Source organism: Larimichthys crocea, chromosome I (assembly GCF_000972845.2).
Source record: "Larimichthys crocea isolate SSNF chromosome I, L_crocea_2.0, whole genome shotgun sequence".
Lineage (NCBI taxonomy): Eukaryota > Metazoa > Chordata > Actinopteri > Sciaenidae > Larimichthys > Larimichthys crocea.
In genome coordinates, this window is record NC_040011.1 from 12,646,875 (window position 1) to 12,674,686 (window position 27,812).

Genomic DNA, 27,812 nt, shown 5'->3' on the forward strand with positions numbered 1-27,812 from the left:
TTGGCAAGCTTGTTGTTGTCAGCGAGGTTAGGTATGAATTGAGCCAGAAAAAGACCATTTCTCAGAAATGTCCAATTTCACAACAGCAAACTGAGGAAGATCATGTGAGAACATGAAAAGCTCCAGAACAGTGAGTAAATAAATCCTGCGGCAGAATTGTTTTATCAACTCTTAATCTCACATTTAATCAGCTATTGAAGTAACTGATTGATTCTTCAACTGAGGAGAAGTGATACTGTAACTATATTATGGAAAAGGATGGATTTCATGAACCCTGCAGCATTTAATTACAGATGATTGTCAAACACTTGATTATAATCAAGATGATTATGGATGAACTGAATATTTATAAGTCCTAAGAATAAGCCACCATGGAAATTTACTGCCGTTAAGCGAGTACCAAATGAGTTTAAATGAGGAGGCTAATTAAATATCTAAGAGGACCGTCTTCATGAGGGCACAGAGTGCTTAAAAACTCTTACATGTCTTGTTTTATTTCTAATTAAAATGCATATGTATGCACCTCTTGCTGTGAGGTCCGCTGCACTAATAATAAACAAAACAAAATGAGTTTTTTGCAAATGCTGACTATGTACTTCATTTACTAGAAACCAGGGAACCAAAATTTGAGTCTACAGGGGACACAGATTATTATAAATCTGTTCAAAACACAGCAGTCATGTTTAAAAACTGCGTTCAGGTCATGAATTTGCAGTTTTGCATCCGTTTTAGTATATGTTGTGAGTGCACAAGTGAATGCATGCACATACAGATCCTGGGATGGATCCCCTGTGACCCTTTAACACTTCCTGCTCGGGAAATGAGAATCAATCAAAAGCAAGTCTAGACATGATGACTACAGTAGCAGCCCCAAGAAAGTGAGAGCGATTTAATCAGCCTCACGGACGGGCAGCTTGACGTCGGATGTCAGGCCACAACTGGAGACACGAGGCCCCTCGAGGTTAATCCGAACTTTCAAAGGAATCCAATTAAAACAGGGCAGTAAAGAGACAAACACTTGCGGGACATCTCTTGTGTAACACTGATTCTGTACAAGAAAAAATAAGGTATTTTCTCACCATGACACCTGGGAAATAGAGCCCCGTTGCTGTGGCTATTATAAAAAGTCAGCGTTTCCTTTTGTGCAGTGGAAATGTGGAGTCTGCACTGACACAAAGACTCTTTGTTTATCTGCACAGTTTGTTTTCCTGGGGGTCACTTTGCCATCTTTCTCTTGAGGCGACACAAAGGAAAAGATAAGGCCACAGTAGTATCCATGACTGAACTATAATACAACTGAAAATGGGTTGCACTCATATCTCAAATACCAAACCTCTTGTTACCGCCTCCCATCGTGAAAAAAAAGAAAAAGGAAATTATGAATCTTGAAATGTTTTCTTTTATAAGCTGAGACACTTTACACGCAGCCATCTTGTGCTTATTGAACAGTATGAGAAGCTTTGTTCCGAAATGACACATCCATGTTTGGACAAAAACAGTAGTTGCTGAAATGTTCTCCCAAGGTGTATGAATTTATTATCACCTGTGCTGTGTTTCAGAAAAATTACAAAAAGACTGAGCTAGAAATGTGTGGATGATTGTTGTTCCTGTTCTTTCTTTTGAAACTTTCTGGCATGTGGCAATGGGTAATACCCTTTAACTTCACTTTGTCTATTTGTGTCTGTAGATTTTACCAAAAATTTGCATTTCTGACGTTTACTTTACCCTGTTCACCGGTGTTGTGGAGACAAAGTGCACAGGAGTCTATGCTGTCTTAAGGTTTATTGAAGCTTGGCCAAGGAGAATGGAGACTTTACACTTGTCATGGCATGATGCCACCTCAGTTCTCTAGAAGCTGTCCTCTCTGGTTCGTCTATATGCTCTCAGAATACGGACGCAACTACTCTATATTGATAAATGGTCATACTCACTGTCACATCTCCAGTATCACGTATTCGCTAATTGGTCATTAGTCTACAAAGACTCTGTAGATGCTTCTATGTTTTTTAGAGACGGCTGCTCTGGGCCTTAAGGAGAGAAATCACTGTTCCCATAACAATCTAAGATTGAACGCTGTCCCTGAAAGACCCAAAGATTTATGCCTGACCCTGTGTGACGAAAATTCCCTCACAACCTGTAGTGTGGGATTTTATAATACATATATAATTTTCTCAATATAGTCATTCGTATAGTTTCCTCTGCTTCCATAGCACAGTGGAGATGATTTATAGAAGATTGTATACCCCAAAACATGGTGGAAAGATTCTTGGTGACATCCAGTCATTAAATTTTCCCATTCACCTGCAGTGTCCTGTCTGAATGTCGCCTATTTAAAGTTTCTGCACACTCACGCAGGCTAACAACAGCAAACAGCAGCACAAGCTTCTTATCGACATTAGCCTCCATCGTTGTTCTTGAATCGTCCACATTCCTACTTCTCTTCTGCTTTGTTGACTTCACATGCACTCATACAAACAATGGTATGAATGATATCTCTTAAATGAGAAGCTCAATCCCACCGTTTCGGAGAGAGTCTTGTGATTTCATAGATCAGAGTTTTATCAGATTAAACTCTGTAGTAGGTAAATGAGGCGGGAATTAACTCCTGGCTGGAAGTAAATATGTCGTTCCCTTCTTTCTTAAAAAGGAATGAATGGGAGCAAATTTTTATTAATGGTGGAACAAAACCAAGAGGAGAGTGAGGGAGATGTCAATCCAGCACAGTCTGCACAATCCACACAGTCCTAACAAGAGGTCCAATCAGGAAAAGATGAGCCTGGCTCACCATAGCTGTGTGGGGCCCTTCAATGATAAAGCAAAGGATAAGCTCTAAGATATTAATTAGCCAATAGTTTCTTCACACAAAACACCCAGTCAAATGCACTTCAAATGGATTAATTGTATATAAAATATAATATAAACCATGTTCTGTTCTGTTTTTCATGAAAATGTCCCCTACTGCTGATTGTTAGGCAGTTAGCGGCAGCTTCCTATGGTGACACTGTCTCTGGGTCTCTTTGGTCTTTTGTTTCTGAATGGCAGTGAAACAATTGGAAAGCATTCTTCTAAATTGCCAATTTTGGCCGGGAAAGGTTGCGGGGATTTGGCCAAATTTTTAAGCTATTGAAAATATGAGAGTGGTTGAATTTGTGTTATCCATTTTATGATACTCCCTTTGGTTTTACAGGGACTCTAAGTGGCATGTATTTCTCATTTTCCTTTTCCCAATTATAACCCCTCTCACCCAATCCTCTTCCACCCCTTTGATGAAAATTTAGTGGAGCATAGCTGTTCGTACCCACACATGCTCCCTCGCATGTTGCATGGCAGTTCATAATTTGGTACAGTGCTCACCAGTTTTTTTTAGGTCTAATTTCAACTGTGAGAATTGTTGCACTGCTGAGAATATTGCACACGTTTCATAATTTGATGCATCCAAGAAATCTCACGCAGTTTTTGATTTGCTGGCTTAATGAGCAGTCTTATCTGCAACTTATAATGATCTACTATGAAAGGGCATGTCAACACTGCCCTTGTTTGTTCTTAATTAAAGAAAAGATACACTTGTTCTCTGCATTATTGGGTCCTAATAAGACACAAACCTAAGAAATGATATAGGTTCACTACTACTACTACTACTAGAGTGACATTTGAGAATTAACACCTGTATCATCTTGCATCATTGCATCTGCTCGATCATTTCTGGGGACGAGAATTCCTCCGCATCCCCGGAAAATCCTCCCGAATATCAGCACATCCATCTTCTCCACCTCTGTCATTTGATTCTTCCCACAGCTAAACATCCGTATGGTTTTATAGATAAGGAGGGTGGCAAAAAAAAATAAAGATCCCACTGTCCTATTTTCAACTCCAGCTGGAAAAGTTGGACGTTTGCTAATTGTGAGCGAACCGCCCGAGGTTATGAGATGAGACACTTCAGCAATTAATAAATTACTTAAAATCAGGTAACTTTAAATTGAGGTTACTTAGGTTTTCTGTTTTTTTAATGATTCTGTTAATCATTTTTTCGTTGGATGTAGAGCTTCCTGGAGACGTGCTGTGCATCAAAAAGAGGTCGTTTTGTGGTCTTTGAAAATATTCATTAATACTGATCCTGAGATGCTCCACAGCATACAAATGAAACACTAGATTTGAATGTTGAAATTCAGTTTGGTGACTCATTCGAGGCAGCGCTAGGGCACATTACACTGCTTAACGTAATTGGAAATCTGAATTTTAAGCACATAGATCTCCGTGCATCGACAAGGATCTCAAATTAAATGACCTCCTCTTGAAGCCACTGACTTCAAATAAATATCATGAGTTGCCCAGTGTTTCTTACACCAAAGCCAGCATTTCAATTTCAAAGCAGCCCATTTGCTTGAAGCAGAACAGGGGCCTCTCTACATAAATCTCGGCCCATCTCTTGACTGTGGAACAAATGAGTGTCTTAAATTAAATTTGAGACAATTAGGCTGCCTGCTATATGTAATTGGTTTCTGGATGGATCAAATGGTCACAGCTCAGGCCTGGATGAGAGGAAATGTGGGCGGAATAAGAGATGCAACAAGGGAACTTGGGCTGAGGAGTCCCATATGTTTCATAAAACAGTTTGGTAATAAGATATCTCAATGTTTCCATTGGGACTCGGTACCATCGCCTTTTTTCTCCGTCTTCATTACATGGCCAGTGCCTTGATAGCCATGGAAAGCGTGATTTGCTTTGAACCACTCTGTGCCACGGCTGCTTCAGAGTCTAAATTCAGATGTCAGGCTGAGAGCATTACCCTCTCTGTTGTCAAATTTCTATAGACGACTGGCAGTTCAATTTTGCAGCTCAGCAGAGCTTAATGCAAAAGAGCACTTTTGTAGTAAGGTTGCAGATTTAGCTCACCGAAATGTGCTGCAATATTTAGTGTGCCACGTTTGAAAGTAACACCATGCTGAGGAAAAACCCAAACCAATGCCATGCTACAACCAGGACTGATTACAAACATATCATGTAAAGTACAGTTTAAAGCTGAAAGAGATGAGTAGTGAAGTTAGGATAAAACAGGAGGGGAACTCTACCGTTCCCTTTTGAGGTCTTTAACTCTGCCCATATTTGCTCAGGCATTAAATGCTTCTAATAAACATCGAGGCCAGCTAATGACATCTACAATGAATGACCCTGAAACACTATAGTGCACTTTAGTAGTTTTCACCTCAAGAACACAGCCCAACTCTGCTCATCACTCTCATTCATACCTTCATCACCTCCAGAATAAGCTACTGCAACAGCATCCTCTACAGCACACCATCCAAAACTTTAGATAAACCCCAAGTACACCCAAAACTCGCCTGCTCACCCACACATGCAGTCTGTGAGTGTCTAGAAAAGCACTTGCAAATAAAATGTATTATTATTTTTATTTTGTCACATTGGTTGTGAGCCAATCGTTTCATTTGCTGCCAAACTTTGGTGAACTTTGACTTTGGTGTCTTCGCCTGCTGTGGTTGGCTCATCATTTTATTGCTATACCTCTAAAATAAAAGAAAACACCAGACAATAACGGTACCTGGATATGTGAAGCATGAAGTGAAGATGATTCCAGCACTATTATTGGATTGGATCGCTGATGTTCTGAGGCACAGTAGCTGAATGTGCAACACACCTACTTTCACAGTGAATACGCTGCTTGATGAAATCTAAGATGATGTCTTTTTTTTTTTTACAGACAGGAGAAGCGGCACATCAGAACAGTATGCGACTGACAGCTTCCCCGAAGGAAACGTTTTTGAAGCACAGCAGTATTTATAGACAGAGCAAAACATCCTGTTTACTCCCATCAAATCCTTACAGAGGAACATGCAGTATTCATGCTACGTCTATTTGTGGAAGAAGTTTTATATATAATGCAGAATGCAGGCCTCCACACAGGATTAGACGGATTGGAGGTTGTGTGGCAGAGACTTATCATCATCAAATACCAGCTAGCACTTCAGACTCAGAGGAGAAATGCTCACTAATTGAGGTCAGGAGTGCTCTTTAACCAAACTTATTTTAATCCCTTTTAGCCCATTTGTCCGCTCCTTTTAACACGATGAAATGGAGGAATGTCCCCTTGGAGTCCTGTGCTGAAATTAAATGCCTTATAATACGTCAGACCTCTTGTCACTGAGGTGGATGGTGCAGCAGCTCCCACGTCTGTCGCTGATACGGGTGGGGAAGGTCTCTGGGCTACTTTATTCATTAAACGGACCTATTATAGCATCATCTGGGCCGCCGCGACTGCTGCTGCAATCTCGTGTCAATGGACTTGTCAATCAGCGTCTCCCCAGGATGCTTGCGATACCTATCGAAGTCCCCAAGCTGAACTATGGAGACAGAGCGCAGCGTGATGACAGTCAAATAGCAGTCTGATGGATTTGAAACGAGTCACATTTACCTCACAGGAGTTCATTTGCATAGAATCAAAATATGCAAACCAGAAGAGAATCGGTGTGCATATCTGTTTGGAGCATATGGTGTGCCCGTTGGATGTGTTTTGATGAGAAAAATAAACAAAGCCTTTTCAAGGTGGTTGCCTGTCTCTGAGCATTAGTCTTCGATATGCAAATTCGGCACTGCCGGTCATGCACTGTTGGTCACACAGTACATTTCCATTTATAGCTGAGACTTTCCTGTTTATCGCACTGCCCTCACATGCAAAGCTATGTTATATGTAAAGCTACTATACATGTGATGTTGATTTTGTCTTCCACACTTTAGTTGTACTTGTTTCTGAGAGTCAGAGCTTCCCTGTTAACAAAAATGGTCTCATTGATGAAGATACAGTGGAGCAGCTTGAGCGAAAGTTTGTGCAAAGGTAAAGAAGGACATCAAAACACAATGCATATTCAATTACACATGACAGTACAACCATCTGTTTATTTCCGTCATCAGTCATCTTAGAAGCTCAGCACTTTTTTGGACAGCTCCATTGTTCAGTGCAGACGGGGGAAGTGCAGCTATTTACTTATTTATATGTTGTAAAACATGTGTATCACAATTGAATTGGACACCAGGGAGTTTAAGATCAACAACTTGTCTCTTTGGTTAACTTTAAAGCACCTTTAACTGTGTGTAGGAGGATCTATTGGACGTTTTCTTGATGTACAGTGTGATGGAATTTTCTATCCTTAGGTTACACAAGGTCACGTGTGGGCCTTGAGGTCCTCGGCAGTATTAGTTGTTTGGCTTTGGTTGGGAACAGTAGGTGCCAGTCTATCTCAACACTGTGGTGGCCAGGGTCACAGAGACCTATTGCTGCCTGCTTAGATATAATAGATAGCTTGTTGTTGACCAATCTGTGTAAACAGACATCTGTGTCTCCAGACTAGAATATGCTGACAATAACACCTCCATGGGTAAAGACATTCTCTTTGACTAATTCTGGGCGTGTAGTATTTGTGGTGTTATCTTGGGGTTTAAAGTCGATCCACCAGGATGAGTTGGGCAGAATGTGAGACCGACTCAGGCACTTCTGATGAACTTTGAGAGTGTCTCTAATTCTCCTTGATCATGCGTCAATAAATAATACAGCATAAGACATCAGAGGCTCCTGAACACTTTCTTCTGTCCTGACCTCACCATTGACCTTTGGCTTCAGCAATTTCTCCACAACATACACAACCTACTAAAGTCGACCAGGTCGTTCGCTTGCGCAACTTTATGCAGCTTCGATGGTGCATACAACTTTAGACAATGTGGATGCTGTACATCAGTTAGATTCTCCACACAATTTATTCAGGTTTACTGGCATGCTAAACAACAAGAAGAAGGAGAGAAAAAAAGGTGATTCCCCACAACAACTACTACTCATGAAGTCCAAATATAGCATGTTTCTTTATTCTGTAAGATTCCTTCGATCAAAACAATTTTAATTAACTGAAGTTGTGAATATTGTCAAGAAACAATATATTAAAATGTTCATAAGAACCATTTTGCTGCCACTGCCTTATAAGCTCTGAGCTCTTAAGTGCTGAGTCATACTGTAGTTTCCATGCAGGAATAAAGTTAATTAGAAATACACCATGCAAGGTCATTTGCCATTAAATGTAATCCAGGTGTTTGCAGAATCGGCTGGTGCCAACATTGTGTTTGGTGAGTGGATTGAGTTTGGCTATTTTAAAATGGATCACCAGAATCTAATTAAATACTGTAATCTGTGTACAAGCCTGTGCTCACTCAGAGTTCTAGGATTCATAACATTTGCTTCTTTATCTCATATCACTTCTTCTTTAGGGTTCAGGCTACCATCATTTATGTTAAATGTGTTCAGAACCTGAAGTTTAACCACAGTTATATGACTTTTAGTTCAACCTATCTGATATTTTCCACCTTGAGAGCAGTACTGGACTGTAATCAATATGTCATCAGGAATCTTTTGTGTGTCTTTATTGTCTCTGTCATTAATTCTGAGAGCCTGACACAGCAGGTCACAGCAAATTACCATATATCAACAGTCAAAACAGCCAGATGGTCACCGATAACAGCAGGTGTGTCCATGTTTCCATGAAATGAAATATCTCTGTCCACCCTCGAGAAAAGAAAAATCCTTTTTCCAGATTCCAGTTCCAGTCTGTGCACACTGGCTGGTTTATGAGTCTGGTGCCCAGTGGAGAGCAGTTAATTGACATTGACTGTTGCATGTCTACAGGACACCAATAGAGCCATGGCTCCCCTGCAGCCTGAGTGCTGCTCAGAGAGCACAAAGGCAGCTCGGTCTGAAAAGGCTACCTCAGAGCATGAATACTAATGGAATTGATTTATACCTCCATTTCCTGCATGGAGACTTGTGGACTTTTATTGCCAAGGAGGAGTCAAGACCCTTGTGTGTGCTCAACAGCCTGAAGTGGTGGAAAAGCAGCTGCACTGTGATACCCACAGAGGCTCTGCGGTTCTGTCGCAAACTGAGCAATTGGGTCTGGTGCCATTATGGAGCTCCACTGTGAATATAATGACACACAAGTAGGAAGAAGAGACGATGTTGATGGTGTGGATACATTTTGATTTAACCTCCACCAATATGGGCTGGAGTTGTTAGTGAATGTTTTGCTTGAGAAGAGTCTGCTCGGTTTTTCTGACCAAAGCTTTAAATAGCTCAGTATGGCTGGCTGGCTAATTAGTTATTTAACAGCCATTAAAAGTATACACTACATTACTGTGTGGAAATAAACTGGAATGAGTTTAAGGATGGTGATGAAAGTTAGAAAACTGACATTACATCAATCCACTCTCTTGGAGTTACATTTTGGACGATTTTGCAGGGCAGAATTCACGTTCAATGCCAATATTCAATGCAAGCATGGTTGTGAAGTGTAGTTTAAAGAAACACATTTTACACATGACGTTTAGTTTGTTCATCAAGGGTGGTACAACAAAGTCCCTCGATTCAAGGGTTTCAATTTATAGAAGAAAACCCTGCGTTAACGAGTGAAGATGTTTGAAAGATGTTGGCAGGAAGCATCTAACAAAATTATCTTTTGAGTTGCATTATGGAAAGTGTAGGATTCAGGATTTTTGTATTAAAAGATCAGAATCTCTCCGCCTCTGCCACACTGAATTGCTGAAGTAAAATTTCGAGTAGAGAAGCAGAATGTAAGGATGGAAAGTTCAAGGTGGAATCAGACCAACAATTACCTTTCTACTTTGAACTATAAGATCCAATAAAACTAATTTCTTAGGAGGCTTGCTTCATTGATTTGGATCTGAGGATTTTGTCTTGAGATCTTGTTTCACTGCTGTTGTGGACCCTTTTTAACAACAAGAGATTCATGGGTTTGCATTTAGGGAAAGATAAGTGATTGCATTTAATAGCTAACCTTACAGTAAAAGCTTGACTCTGGATTTCTGTATGTCACTCAACTGTTTCAACAGGCAGTGAGAAAGATTTTCACCCTGCTCTGCAAACCACATGTGCTTTTTGAAGCATGATAGCTTACCACCAAGTTGTCAGATGTGTCAGACAAATGGAAATACTTCATGTACCACTAAAAAAATGATCTGTTCAATAATTCTTTGGTACCTTTTCGTTAAAAAAAAAGCTGCAAATCTGATTGACATGGCAGCTAACCTTTAAAATTTCCTCATGTTTGAGTGGACGTAAAATAAAAACCATTACACTGCTGAAAGGCAGTGACAGCAACCTTTTGAAAGGACGTTCAGAATACAAATGGAAACTCAAGCAAGCAATAAACGGAAAATGTCAAAGCGTCATAATCAATTAATTTGGGTCTGTGCTGCAAATAAAAACCCAACTCTGAAGTCAAAGTCTTGATTGGCGTTCCTTCATTATCTTTTCAGAGCATTTGTTTGATGTAAAAAGCTTTCCCCGTTATCGATATCACAGACCCACTTATGACAAACAAACTGCTATATGAGAGATGCTATTTGCATCGCTTTGATGTCCCTGCGGGGCCTTTCGGAAAAACCCTCCAATCACCATTTGAACAACACAGTGCATTCTGTTTAAAGCCCTTTTCGCTTTTATTGAAGAGATGTTCAAATTCCTTCGGAGAAAAAAAAAAAAAAACGTAAAAAAAAATGCACAATAGCCATGTTGAGATGAAAAACAAGATTGACTGACAGAAACAGTAACATGTGATATACATTAAAGGTCTTTGCACATATACTTCCTTAACGAATGTCATGCAAGGAGGCATGATCCATGACCGAGGGCCATGTCTCAGTCTCACAAGTCAGGAATGATGTTGCCTCCCAAACCAGAAATACACTGTACGACACTAGCACTGCTTCCATATATAAATCGTTATTCATCTTTACACAGAAGGAGCAGTAGCCAAAGGCCCGCTGCAGTACTGTTAGAATGCAGAAACACAAGACGATGAAAAATTATATGAAATCACTTTATTCTCAGAGTGCGCGGTGATTCCATTTTTGCAGGAAAGTTACAGACTGAAATATCTGTCTAAAATGGCATGCAGTGAGGCTAACAGGTGGAGCTTTTTGAAAACACAGAGAAGACACAGAACGATTTTTATCAACAACCTTGCCTACATCGCACACCATAAGCATGCATACATTTTGTCAACGAATAGGGAGATAGAGAGAGAGAGAGAGAAGGAGGGAGAAGGGTGAGAAGATTTTCGCAGTACAAAAAAAAAAAAGCACCAAATTAACATGTTTTTTGTCTTAGTTTTTTTTTTTTTTCTTCAAAGTACGAACCACCAGAGGACAGAAACAGGACCCGGTTACAGACGAGAAAGAAAAAATAAAAAAATACTGCACGAGAGTAAGCATCTTCTCAACACATACAGAACAGAGAAGACAGATGCAAGGAGAGAGAAACATCAGACAGTTACATTCAAGTCACATCAAAGGAGTATTTTTTCCCCCAAATGGAATATTTTTCAGGCAGTTTCTTAATCGTATCAACGTCTGTATGAGCGGCACAAATGGACGACTAAATATTGATTACGCATGACTTGGGCAGTTTGTTTGGGCAGTGGTCTATAAGCCATTTAGAGCGCAATCAGTTGGCATTTACAAGGTGGATGAATGGTGATGTTCGATGGAGATGGGGTGATCTGATTTCAGAGCGCACCAGTTTGGCTCACCGGTATAGTCTGCACACATGACGATGATGTTTGCTATGGTTCGGTTGCTGGGGAAGTCTTCTACGTGGGTCGACTGGGCAGTAATTGTAGCTTTCTGGAATATTCTTGGGCCAAACAAGAGATATGTCATTCGTAATTGAAAGTTAGAGAAGGCTTGCTTCGACGGAATTGTTCAATTTGTAGCAGAGAAGGCTCGTTATGGTTTAAACGTCTATTAAAACTTAAAGTAGGAATACCTGAGAATTTCAAAAAAAGATATGCAGTAAATTAATAGAAGATCAAATGAAACCTCTTTGTCTAAAATCTACTACTACCAGCATTATTCTTTGGTTTGATTGGATAATTGCTCTGATGATGGATTTGATGTTGATTGTTGCTGATGCTTGGCTCCATAAACTGTAAACATCGGTTGCTAACTAACACACTGTTTGAATGAAGGCTGGCAAAGGGCAGTTTACAACTATATTAAAATCACACAGAGTTCAAAAGATTTGCTCTACAGGTGACCGTACCACACTGCGCCCCTTGGATGATTTTATTTTTAAATATATTCAACATGATCACAGAGCCTCACAAAGCACTGCTAAAAGGTAAGTTGCCCTTGTCTATGCCACAGGAATGCACAAGTTCAGAATTAGTTTTTATTTCATGTTCAGCTAGCTTCATAGAAACGGTGGCAAAATGTGACAAAAGCGGGTTTAGAAAACCTTAATTCTGCAGCTACAGCTACTGCGCGCATGTGGATCACAAAAACATTTTCTAACAAAGTTTTATCACAAGATTGAACTCATCTCCGCTAATAGCACATTGACGCTTCCCCTTAAACATCACAGGGATTTTTTTTTTCTGTACATGGCAGCTAAAATAACTCTTTACTTGGTCAAGTCGCAAAACTTTATATATATATATATTCGTTTTGTTTGTCTATTTCTATTTTTCGGGTTATAACAACATCAAATTTAAGCTTTCACTGTGATGTACTTGTAGACTAATAAAGGCATCGACTGTGGTCTACTGTAGATACATAAGTCTGAATGTTACCAGCACACGTCTGGTGGAATGTCTGAAATATCTGGAATGTTTTAACAAGACACTATGGAGACTATGACGGAGAAATAATAAAAAAAATAAAAAAGGCATATGGAGAACATTTGATTTCATCCCTTTTTAAATTTGTGCCATTACATTTACCAGCAGGACAGACTGGACTGTACAGAGCAGGTAAATATACTCTGTCGTATGGTCATCAGCTTTTCTAAAGAGTCCCTCATGTATTGTTGATGTCTGCCTTTAATTTGCCTTTAGGTTTGTGATATCGAAACATAAATTCTCATTGCGCTCGTCATCCCGTAACATATGACTGAACATTTTTGTTTTTTACAACACAGAACAAATCGTCCCAACTTCCCCCTTTTCTCTTTTTTTTTTAAAAATCAAATTATGTCCGATCTACAAAGGCGTCACTGTCACTATGCAGACACTGTCTGTGCCTTTAACATCGACTAACACATTAAGTCTAAACACACAACAATGAAGATTGTCTGTTATTGCTGATTCGGGACTTTACTCCCATCAGTTAAACCAACGGACACAGGACAACTTCATTTCGAACAATATATTGCACTATTGTCACTGTCTGTTCACATATAGTGTGTTCACAACATTGTTGTGTTTGTGAAGTTTATTCTTTATACAAAAACAAAAAAAAAGATGAAAATAAAATTAACTAGCCTGGTCTAAAAATGTAAACGTCCTTCTGCAAAAGCAGAGTAATCGACACCTCCCGCAGGACCTAAGAACTCAAACCACAAACATGAATTTATAGTAAGAATTTCATTTAACTGCTTTGAGACAAACTTCGTGTATGGAGAACATTTACAGCTTTCCCCATGGAAGAACATTTCAGACACAAAGTCAGTTATCGCCGAATGTACATAATGGGCGAGACGTCAATCAAATCAAAAATGGAAAACCGGTTATTGCCTCAAATATCAATGTGTTTCGCTTCATCGTAACAAATGAAATGGTATCCACTGCACAAAAGTTTACCGCATGCTTAAAAGAAAAAAAAAACAAAAACCCAACTGAATCCTTCACTTTCTGCTTGTACACGTGTTGTTTGGACTCTACCAGTGTTCATATTACACATTCACAATTAACCAATGAGAACACGGAGGGACAGTTTTCATGGGGTGGATCCTCACAACGGAGAACTAATAAAAATGCAAGTATTTATATACATTGTATGTATCAAATATTAGCAAGAACATAACAGGAAAATTTAATCAAATTTTGATATGATTTGGATAATTTCTTAAACGTTAAAAATATGGCTTATACTCTTAGTCATCTTGTTATGTCACATTTCACTCCTATATAGTTCTCTTCTTTTTTTTTTCTTCTTATAACCCGAGGCTATTTACAAACAAAAAGGGTGGATGATGGGTGATATCTGGTTTTATTCTAAGTGCTCGACATTTGGAAAACATGGCATAAGATTTGCCTTGAAGTAATTCGATCTATGTCGGCGTTACATACTTTTAAAAAATAGGGTTGTACTCACAGGTTATCAAGAAAGACGCTCTGCGCGAGACACTAAAAAGTACGTATCGCCGTCAGAGATCGGATACTTTAATTCGACGGCAAAGTCATGGCACGTTGCTCAATTGTAGGACGCTTAGAAGTTGAAGGGGTGTGGGGGGAGGGGGCGGTGAAGAAAGGTACGGCATTAGTCTTGAGTTAGATGAACGCTGTAAGAAGTTAATCATGTTTCACCCAAAACACTGTTACTTTTTATTGAACATATCCATGAGCGGGGTCGGGATGAATTTCATGACCGTATCCACGATGCTCTCTTCTTCCTCCTCGTCGCCGCATCCAGTGGGGACCGCCTTCTTCGGACGGGTGAGGCTGCCCTCGGAGGCCTGCTCCATAGCAGCCGCTGCCTCGGCTTCCTTCTCCTCCTTCTTCTTGATGCCATACTACACACAAAGGAGAACAAAGAAAAACAGGCAATGACTCCTGCTGCTTAAATAGCACCCTCATATGAAAGGGGTAGAAATCGTATCACCTAATTCTCAGGTCTTTGGTTTTGCTCTTGCCTTTTCTACATGTATTTAGAAGAAAAAGTGCTATAGCCTTTCATCCTGTAATTTCTCTGCATTCACATACACAATAGGGGCATTGGGCAGAGATGGGTACCCGGGCAGCGAGTGGGATTCAACAGCTTCTTGAAGGTCTAGTGCTCACTCCCTCACTGCTGTGCTATAGAAAGCAATGAAGTTCAAAATATGGCAATTTTTACTCTATAGATAGAATACGCGTGAGGCGTAACATGCTCATTTCATGCATTTGAGGTAAATTGGTTGAAAATGATTACTGCTCTTGCAAAGTAATTCACATTTTTCTTCATTTGCATGAATTAGCTTCAGGCTGCTTCCTCGTGAAGTTCAAGCACAGTATACTTTGGCTTTTTGGGGTGCTGCATGTTACAATCAGTTTCTGCAATTGGCTGGAGAGTTGGAAGTGAACAGACATTTGGGGTTTGTGTTTGTTTGGAGGGCACCTGGCTTTTTACTACTGCTTAGTCTAATTTGACCTTCCTGGATATTTTATATACCAATTAGAGGGCAGAGGATCTCAGTAATGGACGATGCGAACGATTAGCTCACAAAACCCTGAGGCCCAGCAGATAAATCAAGAGTTTGTTTAGAGGAGAATGAGCACAAGGTTCACATTTAAAACATGAGCTGGGAAATTATGTTACACAATGTTACACCAAACAGCTGTATCTGATGAGTTGGGAGTGGAAACATGTTGGCTGAGGAAAAGCTTGGAAAAGCTACTTAAAGGAACTTGTAGTGAACTTGTGAACAATGACATCAACTTGAGTCTGGACAGGCTCAGACAATTAGTCACTAATGCTCCATGTCAGCTGAATCACTGCTTCCTTAATTGAGCATTTATTAATCCAAACAGATGAAGAGTGGATGATATTTATGTTAACTTCAAGATATCGTAAAACCAGCCAGCTTTTGTTTCCATGTAATTGGATTTTGGATCTGTGTCTGTTGTTACCTTAAGTATATTTTGTGTGTGTGTGTGGGTGTAGTCTTAGTGGGAGCAAAATCAATACAGTCGGGCTGCAAGGGAAAGGTTGCAGAGCACAGGGAGGTCAACAGGTTGAATGATGGTTGATCTTGAGGCAGAGATGCAGAAAATGAGCTGGACTCATCCGTGACCTCTTTGCTGCTCTTCCCCGGTGCACATTAATGTGATACTGGAGCAGTCAATGTCTTCTGTCCATTCCGGCTGTGATGGCGTTCGAGTGGAGCACCAACAGCAAAGTAAAAAAACTGCAAACACTAAGGCTTTACAACTTCTTTTTGCCTTTGTTCAGATGTGTTTGCCATTCATTAAAGTCTGCATCCAGCTCATTATCTTCTGTCACAACCAAACCAAGCTTTCTTCAAGCTTTGATGTTTCTAAGAAATGCCTCCAAGGAAACTAGGAGACAGACTGTAAGGTGTGAAGTGATGGGCTAAAGACTTGTAGCAAATAAATACAAAATAAATACATTAATGTTTGTAACGCATGACTTTCAAGGCCAAAGTACACTGACAAATAATAACAGTTGGTTGGTGGTTTGACAGTTGTTAGTCATGAGACCCTTTAGAGCCCGTCCTTATCTCCTGTCAGCTATCAAGCTACTAATGCACAAACAAATGCACCAGTAATAAATGCCAAATTGGACTGAACAAAACAAAGATGCTGCTATAACATATAAGTCAGTGTGGGGCAGGAAGCTGCAGCAAATAGAGCCATCAGTGAAAGACAGAGCAGAGATTATGTCTAATACTTGGACCGATCTTCATCCTCTGCATGTTTATGGCTGCAATAACTGCAGACCAGTTAACCTCGTACATATGATACATCCCTTTAATATATACTGTAGTTTAAGATCTACTGCCCCTCTTTATAAATTATTGACTTCATTATTTGATAGTGGAGATGAGAGTCCAGATGTTCAGTAATTACCATTACTAATGACATTTACTAACTCTATATTGAACAAATTTGCAAAAATGGTGATTCCATTCTTTTGGCAGGTTAGTATTAATAGTTAATCCCTGGATACAGGGATGGCAGGGCCGGCATATCATTTGGGTAGTCTACTATGTTGGTCCAGCCTGAATTATCTTGACAAATATTGGAAGAATTACTAAGCATTGAGATATTTGTGGCCCCCAAAGGGTGAACTCTAATGACTTTGGTGATCCTGTTGCTTTCCCCCTTCATATCCCCCTCAGAAAGGACTGCACTGCACAGAACTTGGGTGACTTTGGTCCTCTTGGTTGCCCCAGTGGTAACTAAAACATGATAAATGCCATCTACAGTGCCCTTCCATTAGTGTCAACAGGGTGAAGTGCCCTCTAGGGTGCCCTTTGAGTGGAAAAAACTCAATGCAATATAGGCTGTCCCATATGCCTTGAGCCAAAACATGACTCAAATGCTCTTCCAGTCGAGAGAATTCGGTAAAGTTCCCTCTAGGATGCCCTTCCATTGGAGAACATGTAATGAAGTGCCACATAGGCTGCCCTATATACTTTGCGCCCAGCCTGAGTCCAAGTTGGCTTAATATGAACTGTTCACTAACCATGCTCAAGCTGCCACATTCGATGTAGGAATTACTGACTGAAAACATTCATGGTAATGCAGGAGGCATTATCTTTCCCAAGAATCTAATTAAACCTAACCAACTAATGCAAAATAGTTGCTGCTCGGAGAGGCAGCAGATCACAGAGAGATATTGTGGTTATTTATCCTTTGGCTTTATGTTTCTAAATTTGGGCAAAATATACAAAGGAAGGCGGGATGGTTAGATGAACAGTTGGAAGCACTTTTGCACAGTATTTGAGAAGCAAAGCCTTAGTTAAACACCAAAAATCGCTCTTTCTGACTTCACGACAGAAAACTGAATTGGTGTGATTGGTTGAATGATATCTCCGCTGTCTTCCTACTGATCCCTTGTTTGTTCTTTGCTTTCCCTCCCTCTGTTTCTTTTTCTTGCAGTCTGTCTTAGTCGGTCTCTCTCACTCTCAGACTTGTTCCACAGTAACAAAGGCCTGCGAAGACAGTCACGCTTAGTCAGCCCCTCTCCACTCGCTATAATCAAACACTTTCCAAAGATAGGCTGTCATATCGCTCCGTCTCCCTCCTCTATATTCTTTTATAAGCGTTCCAAAGAATTGCTGGGACTCAGTGGAGTGCATAGCTGATCCTCCAAATTCCAAAGATAGTTTTTTTTTTCCCTTTTGTACAAAAGTTTTACACTCAGCTCGAGAGCCCTCAAAGATTGTTCAAGTCAAATATTCAATAAAATATTAGCATATGTCAAGAGGAATTTTACTCCAAGCTGCAGACACTTTGATACTATCAATTAACATTTTATTACCAATGAATTAAACAGCAAGCATGAATTCATCAAAGACAAGAGAGTCTTTGCCAGACAAAAAAGGGTCAGTCACAAGACAAGACAAAAAAAAAAATCTATTTGAAGCTTTGAAAATTGAATTTCATCACCACGCTGAACTGAACTGCATATAGGAAACTTGGCTTTACGAATCAGGGGGTAATCCAACTTTTTCTGAATTATTTTACAGTAAAAGCAACCCAGTCTCTTGCACATTAAAGTTCATATGTAAGTACTTAACATTGCCAATTGGTTTTAGATAGAACATACGTGATTCTCCTCTAGCCTGGCATCCCTACGCTAATTCACAATACAGTAAAACGATGTCTCTGAAAAGAGATGTTGCTGTTAAGTTTTCAAAATGAACTGAGCCTGAACAAAAGCCCAATCCATCTGCATGACAAGCTAAAACTAGAATACGTCTTGATCCTTCAATCATGCTTCAGTTTGGATATTGTAGGAATTCATGTTTTGCGGAAAGGTTTTATACAACAATATCGTCTTTGTCTTCATAAAAAATAGTAATCCAGGCAACATTTAAAGTTCACAGTATGGTCTCACTCACCGGGAGCAAAAAGCCTGCCATTATAGAGAAGAGCTAAGCGTGATCAGTCATAGAAAAAGGGGATAATAGTCCACACATCTCCTCAAATACGTCCACGATTTTACTCACAGACAGAAATAGTTCAAATCTTTGCCAAGCAGTACTCAAAGAGGACATGCTTTTTGGATTGTCGGTTTCAGAAAGCCACACAGATGACACTGTACTGAATATGTTCAGTCCAGTTATGTTTTAAACAATAAGGCCATGCATGCTCTTTAGCAAACAAGTGGTAGTGTTGCTCAAGAGAACTGGTTCCCTTCCCTTGATGTTTCATGAAAGAAGAGCTGGAAGGGAGTCAACATTCCTGCAAACATGATTTTTGTTTTTACCTTATCCCTGATGCCCTGTCGGAGGTTTTCTCTCTCTGCCTCCATTTTTGCATATTTGGCCTTCCTCTCCTCCTCCTGTTGCCTCAGCGCCTCTTGCCTTTCTTCTTCTTTCTTCTGAGCATCTGGATCTTTCTCCTCCTCTCCACCGAGCATTTTGCCCATGTCTTTGGTGGCCCCTATTGTTGTGGAGAGACAAAAAAAAAAGTGATAAATGAAACAATGTAAAGCAGAAATCTTTTAACAACACACTGGCAATTGACAGTAATTGCACATAACAGATCGCAGCTATCGGCTGTTTCTAGGCATTAAATGTGAACAGTGGTAGATGTAAGATTTGGATAATTCAATAGATGTGCTTTGTATTTCAATCCTCCTCCAGGCCAGTCAAAAGGCAGCTCTATCTGCCCTCGACTGAACCAAAGACAAAAGTGTCTGACAATAGAGGAAACAAGGGGTGAACGCCATGAACAAGAGACAGAGATAAAAGGCACCGCAATAAATTATTAGCAATTCTCTGGATTGCCTTTGTGCTGCTCCCTTTGGCCTTACATCCTCATGCAAAGCGTCCACTTGGAATATGGGTCAGGACCTGAGAACAAAAGGCCCAGAGTGCTTTTGAAAGGACCGTAATAAACGCTGGTGCTCACTCTGCCACTGATCTGTTCTGGTCAGATATGCTAAACAAGACATCAAGCACGTGATGATAAGGTGATGTAGCTTTGATAATTATGCAGTTTTTACTTGATGACAAAGGAGAGTCTTGAAAATGCTAAAAGGCCACTTTGATTAAATTCAGTTTTTGATGAAGGCTTATGTGAAATTGACTGACATCTTCTGGACTTCTTCTTGGGTCTGTGTGGAGCATCTGGTGAACGTCATCAAATGACATGTCATTACGCAGCTGGTGTAGTCTTTTCCAGCCCAGCATCCCTACGAATTACGTTCCTATTGAACGATTTTGCAATTTGTCTCCATTGCCAACCTGGGAACAAGTATGCATTTATGTAGGGTTGTGGAGAGTCAACTGATCATGGTCTTCCAAGACTATGTTTGCAACCCCATCAGAAGCACTGCAGCACTGCAGAAGGGTCCCAGAAGTAGCTGTCCACGTGGCATTTCTATTTTTGATAAACCCCATGACCAGTTGCGTCAATCAGCACAGAGCATATCGCGATGGCCGGTAGTCAGACACAACAAACGGCATAGAGAATCCGGTTGAAAGGCATACACGTGTAAAGGCTGTGGTTAAAAACTACAATCTTTCCCTAGTCCTAACTATAATGTTGTAGGAAGGAAGATTTTTGAAACACTGACACTCAACAAATGTGTGCTGCTGTGTGCACACTGTTGAAGCTGTCAGGACTCAGATGCTGCCGTTCACTCTTGTGTAACATGAAAACAACTTCCACAGAGAGCGAGAGAGAGAGAGATGGATCGTCCTTCACAGGAAACATTTTGTTTTGTCACTTCTTCTTCCGTTGCCATTTTGTTGTGCTTGAGAAAAGTGTTTTCACAAGTGTGATGCATCCATGTCAGCTGCAGACGCAGGAACAGATGCAAGTCTCCCTAGAAAACAGAGCTTTGAAACACGGACTGTCTTACAGGCTCTAATGTGACACTAATAATAAGTAATGTAAAGAAGACAGGGACAAAAATAAGCTGTATACCTGCTTGTTATAAAAATAGACCTCACTCTTACGAGAACTCTGAGCAGTGAGAATATTGTTGGTTCAGCTGATGAAATAAAACCCTTATAAATAAAATACTGGTAAACTTGGAATAGTTAAAGTCCAGAGGTTGCACAGACTAAACTAACCCTGAGTGTCATCCTGTGTGTTGAGGTGCTCCTTTACCTTTACACAAGACTCTGGCTGTGTTCTCACTCCAGAGGCATTAGCTTTTCTTTCCAGCTCAGTGGCTGGAAACAAGCCAGTGCACACACAGTGGCCCAACGAACCCTGAACCCTCGACTCTTTGCTCACTTCCAACTCGCAGGAAAGAAATTGATTTTAATGAGAACTAGACCTGCAGGACCACGCTGGCCAAATTTCCGGGAATACATCCGGCTCTCTCACTGCACCCGAGTCCAGCGTACTTCCTTTTGCTATTAGCGCATCTGTCTGCGCCGAGCCTGGCAGGCTCTCTGGAGGAACAACTCAAAGACACAACCATCTGCTTCAGCCGTGAAATCGATGAGACAGCAGTGACCTTGAGGTTCTTGGCTGCAGTCCGAACTTTCCGTGTTGATGGACCAAGACAAGCCCCAGTCCTTAGTCATACCGAGGAGGGTGACTGCTAATTAATAAACAGACATGGTGATGTTGCTTGTTTTTTCATTAACTCCTCAGTGTGCAGAACACACGACGTGTTGGCATGCTACCCCGAGGCTTTTTCTTGTCAGTGTTAAATGTAAAATATACAGTAACATGTGGTGGAGGCATGGAGAGGCCAGTAGTGGAGTCATCTACTCTAAATTGACTCATTGAGTAATCAGTGTATAACCAAAGAGATTTAAAGTAATTATGCACACTTTCAAACACTTGTTAGCTTATGTATATTACAAAGGATCAATATAACACAAAGTCCTCAGATATGTTGAGTATTTAAGTAAATTCTTCATATTGGAAAAGAAAATCTTTACTTAGTGTTCACTTTCAATTAAATCTTTGACCAATCCGCTAAGATGCAGCTGAAAGCTTTTGAAAAAGCTAATGCAATTAAAGTTAATAAACGATCATGATCATTGATTTTTTTACAGTAAAATGTTTCACTAAGAGGCGATAATGGTTCAACTGTACTTTCACCGCTTTTATTTTATTTTTCTGTGAATTAATGACGTTTATCCAGCTATTTAAGACCTTTTCTGTGAATTAATGACGTTTATCCAGCTATTTAAGACCCGTCAGCAGAAAACTGAACTTTACTGGAGTTACTTTCTTGCAGTAACACTCATAAGACCTTGTTTTATATTTTTGTTAAAGATTGTTTTTGTTGCTGTGCTTTGCCTCGGGTCAAACTTCATTCTGACTTTGTTTGTAGCTTGAGGAGATTTCCCTTAAATCTTTTATGCATAGTAATCCTTATAGAGTTCAGTCTCGATGGAAAATTTCCTTTCAAGGATAAAACATTCATCTTTGGCCAAGCTGAACAGAAAAAAACTTTTGAAATTAAAACTTGTTGAACTTTAGAGTCTGCAGATTCAAATTAAAAATAGTGTGACATGCTTGATATCTTGTTTGAGGTTAGACTTGATTAGATATGTCTTCGTATACAGTCATGTCACGATGAACTAGTCTCACCTCCTCATTAGCACTGACACTGACTCTGAAATGTGCTTAGAAAGTATAAAATCGGGTTACTATATGGATATTAAGTAGTATTTTTAACACAAGTAAGAAACTCAACCTGACAGTCTGACAAATATAGTCATAATAGTTGGAAAATGTGTTGAAATATGTTTAATCTTGTCCAGATTTGTCTAATTACACTGCAGTTACACTTTATGAAAAGGAGAAGCTCTGATCAAAGATTTTACCCCTCTTTAGGTTTTTATTTTTCTGTGTCCTTCAGTAGGAAGACCTTTCTTTTGCAGAGATCAAACCCTTTTAACCTAATCTACAACAACAATCAGGTTCATAACATTTGGCAGAACGGATATTGTCCTTGATAAAAGACATACACCTCATCTGGGGACTACTGCTGATGATTTTTTTTACCTCTTTGTAACTGATGCTCCTTTATCTCTTGCATTTCACATGTTACATTGCTTCTCCCAGACCTCCACATGCCTGATCTCATTGCTCAAGGCTAATTAGCTTGTCTGATTGTGACAAAGTTGCTGTGTAGTGGCATGAGACAGTTGTTGTTCCCAAAAGCCTTGGTGCCATCAAACGCTGACAGCTGTGGTGTCTGGGTAAGCAAAACGGGAAAAGCTCCAGAGGAAGAGCTGAGCGTGCTGTTGATGGTTAGAAAAACAATGAAACATGATTTAAAGTTCTTAATTAGAAAGCACACTGAATAACTTATCTCTCAGCACAATGCTAGAGCTATCCAAGGCCACTTGTTGACGAGGCAACAGCAAATAGTTCTGATTATCACACTTGAAATCCCCCAAAATTTATATAAATCTAAATCTGTGCAGAATCAAAAATAGAACAGAAAGATATGAAAGATATCGACTAAGTTATATGGTTTGCTGATATTTTAGACTGAAGTTCACCCATTCACGGCGATGATAAATGGTTCATCTGATTCGCCTGGCCAGTATTTTGTGTTTCCAACATTTCACAGATGCTTTGGTTTCACAAACCATCTGACACAGTCAGAAAACCAAAGATTTGGACAAATGGAACATGTGACCGGATGATATTGTAGTCAGAGAGCATCACCAAAGTGCATATAGTCCATGTATGGATCTAAATACATAGTAATGGACATGACAGATGTCAAGACATTTCACTCTGAACTACAACTGTAAACCTGGTGGTAGTGCAAGAGAAAAATGTCAGATGATCACCAAAGTTATTAGCATTCATCCTCTGGGAACCATGCGCATTTGGACCAAAGTTCATGGCAATCAATATAATCGATGTTGACGTGTCTCACTAAAAACAATGTCAACCTCATGGTGGCCCAATAAAAAGGTCAGTCAGTGGGTTCATCCTCTGTGAACCATGAATGTCTGTACAAAATTTCATGGGAACCATCTAAAATTGTTGAGATATCGTGGTCTGGACCACAGTGGCAGACCGACACCATAACCATCCCCACAACCACGCTGCTGGGGCAAGTCATGCCATTGCTCCACCTAACATGTTGCAGTGCAAACCCTACCATGTGCATGTAGAGCTACTCAACCCTGCTAACTCATTACTGCTTAATAGGACATTTTGGGACATCTCAGGCCTGAGGGCTAATTTTAATTTAGGAGAAGTCTCCCTCTGTCGAAGAAGAGTAGAAACTGAAAAAGGGATCAGAGGGAAGTTTGGAAGGCTTGGACGGGCATGTCACGCAGCGGATTAAACTGTGCAGAGTTAAATAAAAGGCTGGCTTTAGATTAGGCATGTGTGTGAAATCAAGATGATATAGTGTCTGTGATGGTCTCAGTGTGTGTGTGGATAAGGCTCTGCCGGCTGTTAAAGAAGAGAGAACAAAATGTACAGCTCTAAATTCCCATGGATCTGTGCATGCATGTCACAGTAAGTGCGTACAGTCGCCGTTGGCCGTCGAAGCGGAGAGTTTAATCGAGTGCGTGTCCTCCAGGTGCGTTGAAGCTCAGAGAAGGTTTCCACTTTCCACTGTGTGTGTGTGTGTGTGTGTGTGTGTGTTTGATGGCGTGAGTTGCATGTTTCATTTTGAAGGACGTGTGAGACCACATGAGGAGAGTCCCCCGTGGAGCCCAGAGGCACACAGAGAAGGGCAGAATAGAAGACAAGGACAGGGAATAAGGTTAACTGGAGGGAGAATGAGAATGATTATTTCCACTACAACGCAGCAAATTAGAGAGATCGATGGAGAGAATGAGTGAGTGAGAAAAACGAGAGTGACAGGCTAAAAGTAGAAAATCTGTAACTGGGACAGATGAAAGAGCGATCTACAAAATGTACAATGGTGTTGACAAAAGAGGACAAGGAGTATTTAGGAAAGGATAAAAGAGGAATTATGGCTGAAAAGAAAGAACAGTGCAGGGGGAACAAAGTAAAAAGAGGTATAATGATGACAATTGAATGATCATAGAGAAAGCAATATTGGGGGAAAGTAAAGAGGAAGATACAATCACAATGAGAGAGGGGAAGGTGATAAAACAGTTTAGAGGGAGATGGAGGAAGATGTTACAAAAGGGCAAATGCATTGTGAGAACCTGAGAAAATAACAGGAGATGCTGCAGGGAAAAAAAAAGTGAGAAAGCAAGAGAGAGGTAACAGCGGGACAAGCTCAAGGACTCTGTGTTCCTGCTTTCCCATCTGCCACCAGTCCCTGCTTCAACCCCCACGGCCCACACCAGCCGTCCAGACCATCATCATCATCAGCCTCCTGCCCAGGGCTGAGCAGGAAGGTGGTCTGAAAAAACCCAGCGGAAAGACCACCCAGGGAACTTTACCGTAAGAGCATAAGACAACATGTCTGGGTACAGAAAGAGCAGACTGAAAATATTAGCCCTGCTGTTGGGAGTGTCTCAAAGGTTTTTAGTTGGGTCACAACACCATTGTGCAAACAAAAAGAGATTCTCAACGTCTCTCTCTTCGTGCATCATTTTAGTTTTACACAACATTTACTGTATATTTCATCCTCTCCATTCTCAACATCCCAGTTTCCAGCAACAGCAGCTGATTCAGATAAACACACTGCACACAACCTGCCAGGCACTAACAAAGTTAGAGACTAGTTTATGACGAAAATGGAACAACAGGCAGCTAATGATGTTTTCCTCGACAGTTGGTGGAGACGGAAACACAGGGGAAAGGAGAATGAGTATTTGGATACAGCTTATTTTGACTTTTCCAAGATTTATTGGACATAACTGGTGAAGTTTCAGCTGTTTTTTGGTACCTGAAAGGGTCAGTAATGCCCGAGCTATGTTTTACAAGTTTTCAAGAATTCAATGTCATTGGAATGAAAAGATTTAGTGGCATGGTGAAGTTGCAGATAGCAACCAACTGAATAATGCTCGCCCGGTTAAAACATGTCAGAGCTTGTAGATGGTTATGTCTAGATGATGACCCGAGATTTTTGCGAAACTCTTGCAAGAGTTGTGGAAGTTGTTTCTGCATGTGGGAAGAGTTTTGCTTTCAGGGTTTTGGAGTGTGCAATTGTAGCCACCATGCCCAAAAAAGGCCTCAAAGTCCATTATGAGCATGAACATTGATTAACCATTGTGGACCAGAGGAGGCACGGCCAAGAACAACTACTATTACACCATTAAAATCGCTTTCAGAGTTACAAGTATGCTATACAGTGACTGAGTTATTTGTAACATAGCTACAACGTAACACATTCAACACAACTGATCATGCTTTCTGCAACATGCACAACTGAACTTGTGTTAACACAGTGTTGCTGATGTAGAAGGAACCAATCAGGTATCTGCGTGGGTGTTTGTAATCACATCTCGACGACCTCTTTAAAGAACACCTAAAAGTCATGGTTGCCTTGTGATGCTTTTAAAAGATGTGCAGCTTTTTTTTTCCAACTCCTACACAAAGTTTTATCAATGTCAGACCTTCAAGAGATGAAAAAAACAAAAAAAAACAACCTCTTTTGTTAGAAGAGCACTGAGTCACTTTTCACACCGAGCTGTCTGTTCGGGTCCTTGACAACTATTGACTTTATCAGACAGGCTGGCTTGGTTTTTGGAACACACTTGTCCTTGGAGAGCTTGAAAACGCTCTGGGTAAAATCAGAAGAGAAAGCCCCATTCAGTACAGAAAATTTCTTCTATATCGCCAAGAGTGACAGGCTGACCAGGGAATGATTATTTTATAGTTGAATGGTGGCAAGTTCAATCTCCTCTAAAGGGTCCTTGGGAGAGACACGGAGCCCCTTCCATTTCATTCCTTTCCTTCTTACATCCATTTTGTTGAAGGTAAACCTTATTTTTCAACATGAACCCTATTTTCCAATGTTTTTGTGTCTAAGTGACTAATAGGGACATCGATCTTTGAAAGTGGTCCAGTATTGAGCTCAACAAAGTCATATAATAACACAAACAAACTACCCGATCAAGGCAGCAGTAGACAGTAGTGTCCTTTCCATGATATTCAGACACTTTTAATGGGCGTACATCGACATTACGCCGGTGCCCCAAAGGATTACTTACACATAACAGACCATTTCACGGCTGCTGGCTGCAGCACTCTTGCTCATATGGACCAATTTCAAATATTTTTGTCCCCATTAATCACTTTGACACCAAAATGGGTCCATGTTGAAAAATATCAGAGTATCCATTAAAGTGGGTGTCTTTACTGGCTTGACTGTGTCAAATGAACTGCCTACGCTAAGTTTCCAAATGGCTAAAATGAAAACAAGAATGGGGTTTTCCAATATCTTTCCTTGGGTGTTGCTTAATTTTGGCGCAGATTATTTGTTCTTATTCTTTGTTCTTTCATCTTTGAAATAACTTCATATTCTTTTTGCAAAATGAGCGCCACATTTCTCTCAGGTGACATTATGTGGCGGCGTTTAGAGAACGTAGTCTGGTTGCCTACTTTCTTTTGCATGGTGGCGATAAACCTGTAGACGTGTAGGTGTGAAAACCTCAGTACAAGTGGAAACACAGGAAGCATGTCAGCGGTTGAAGTATTTGGCAAAGCAGACCAAAACACAAAATGATTTTTCATGTGCTTGAAGTGAAGTAGAAGGAGCACACTAAGGACCTCGGTAAATCTCTGGGGTAACATGGGAAATGGAGGCTTGAGGTACATCAGTCCTGTGCTTTATCACCCGTTCGCAACCATTATCATTCGAAGACAGCCTCACAGAGTCGGGCCTTGTCGATGAGCGAGTAGGGACAGGCCACATTTATCACATCGAGGTTGGCAGCAAGGACGAGGCAAACCACCCACACACACACACACACGCATACACACAATGTGGGTCACCATAACACTTAGATTTAATGTCGATTTTTTTTTTTTAGTAATATGTGCAGGCGAAGCACGTTAAACTAGATAAATGACACTGTCAATCATGAAATTTAGCTTATAAATCCAAATCTACATTAGAGGTTATGATCAGATCGTTTCTAGCAAGGACTATGCTGATCAAGAAATCTCAGTGAGTAAGTAGTAGTAGTCTAGACTAAAAAC

General features: G+C 40.4%; 1 protein-coding gene across 2 annotated transcripts in view; it reads right to left on the reverse strand.

Moving 5' to 3' along the window:
• Window positions 1-10,993: 10,993 nt before the first annotated feature.
• cplx1 (complexin 1) overlaps window positions 10,994-27,812 on the reverse strand; it is a 65,653-nt gene continuing 48,834 nt past the window's right edge. For both annotated transcript variants that reach the window (XM_027285336.1, XM_027285339.1), the window contains exons 3-4: window positions 19,006-19,181; window positions 10,994-14,581 (exon numbers count right to left, since the gene is read on the reverse strand). In XM_027285336.1, the coding sequence (XP_027141137.1) occupies window positions 14,387-14,581; window positions 19,006-19,181 (371 nt within the window). In that variant the 3' untranslated portion in view covers window positions 10,994-14,386. The remainder of the gene's footprint in view (window positions 14,582-19,005; window positions 19,182-27,812) is intronic.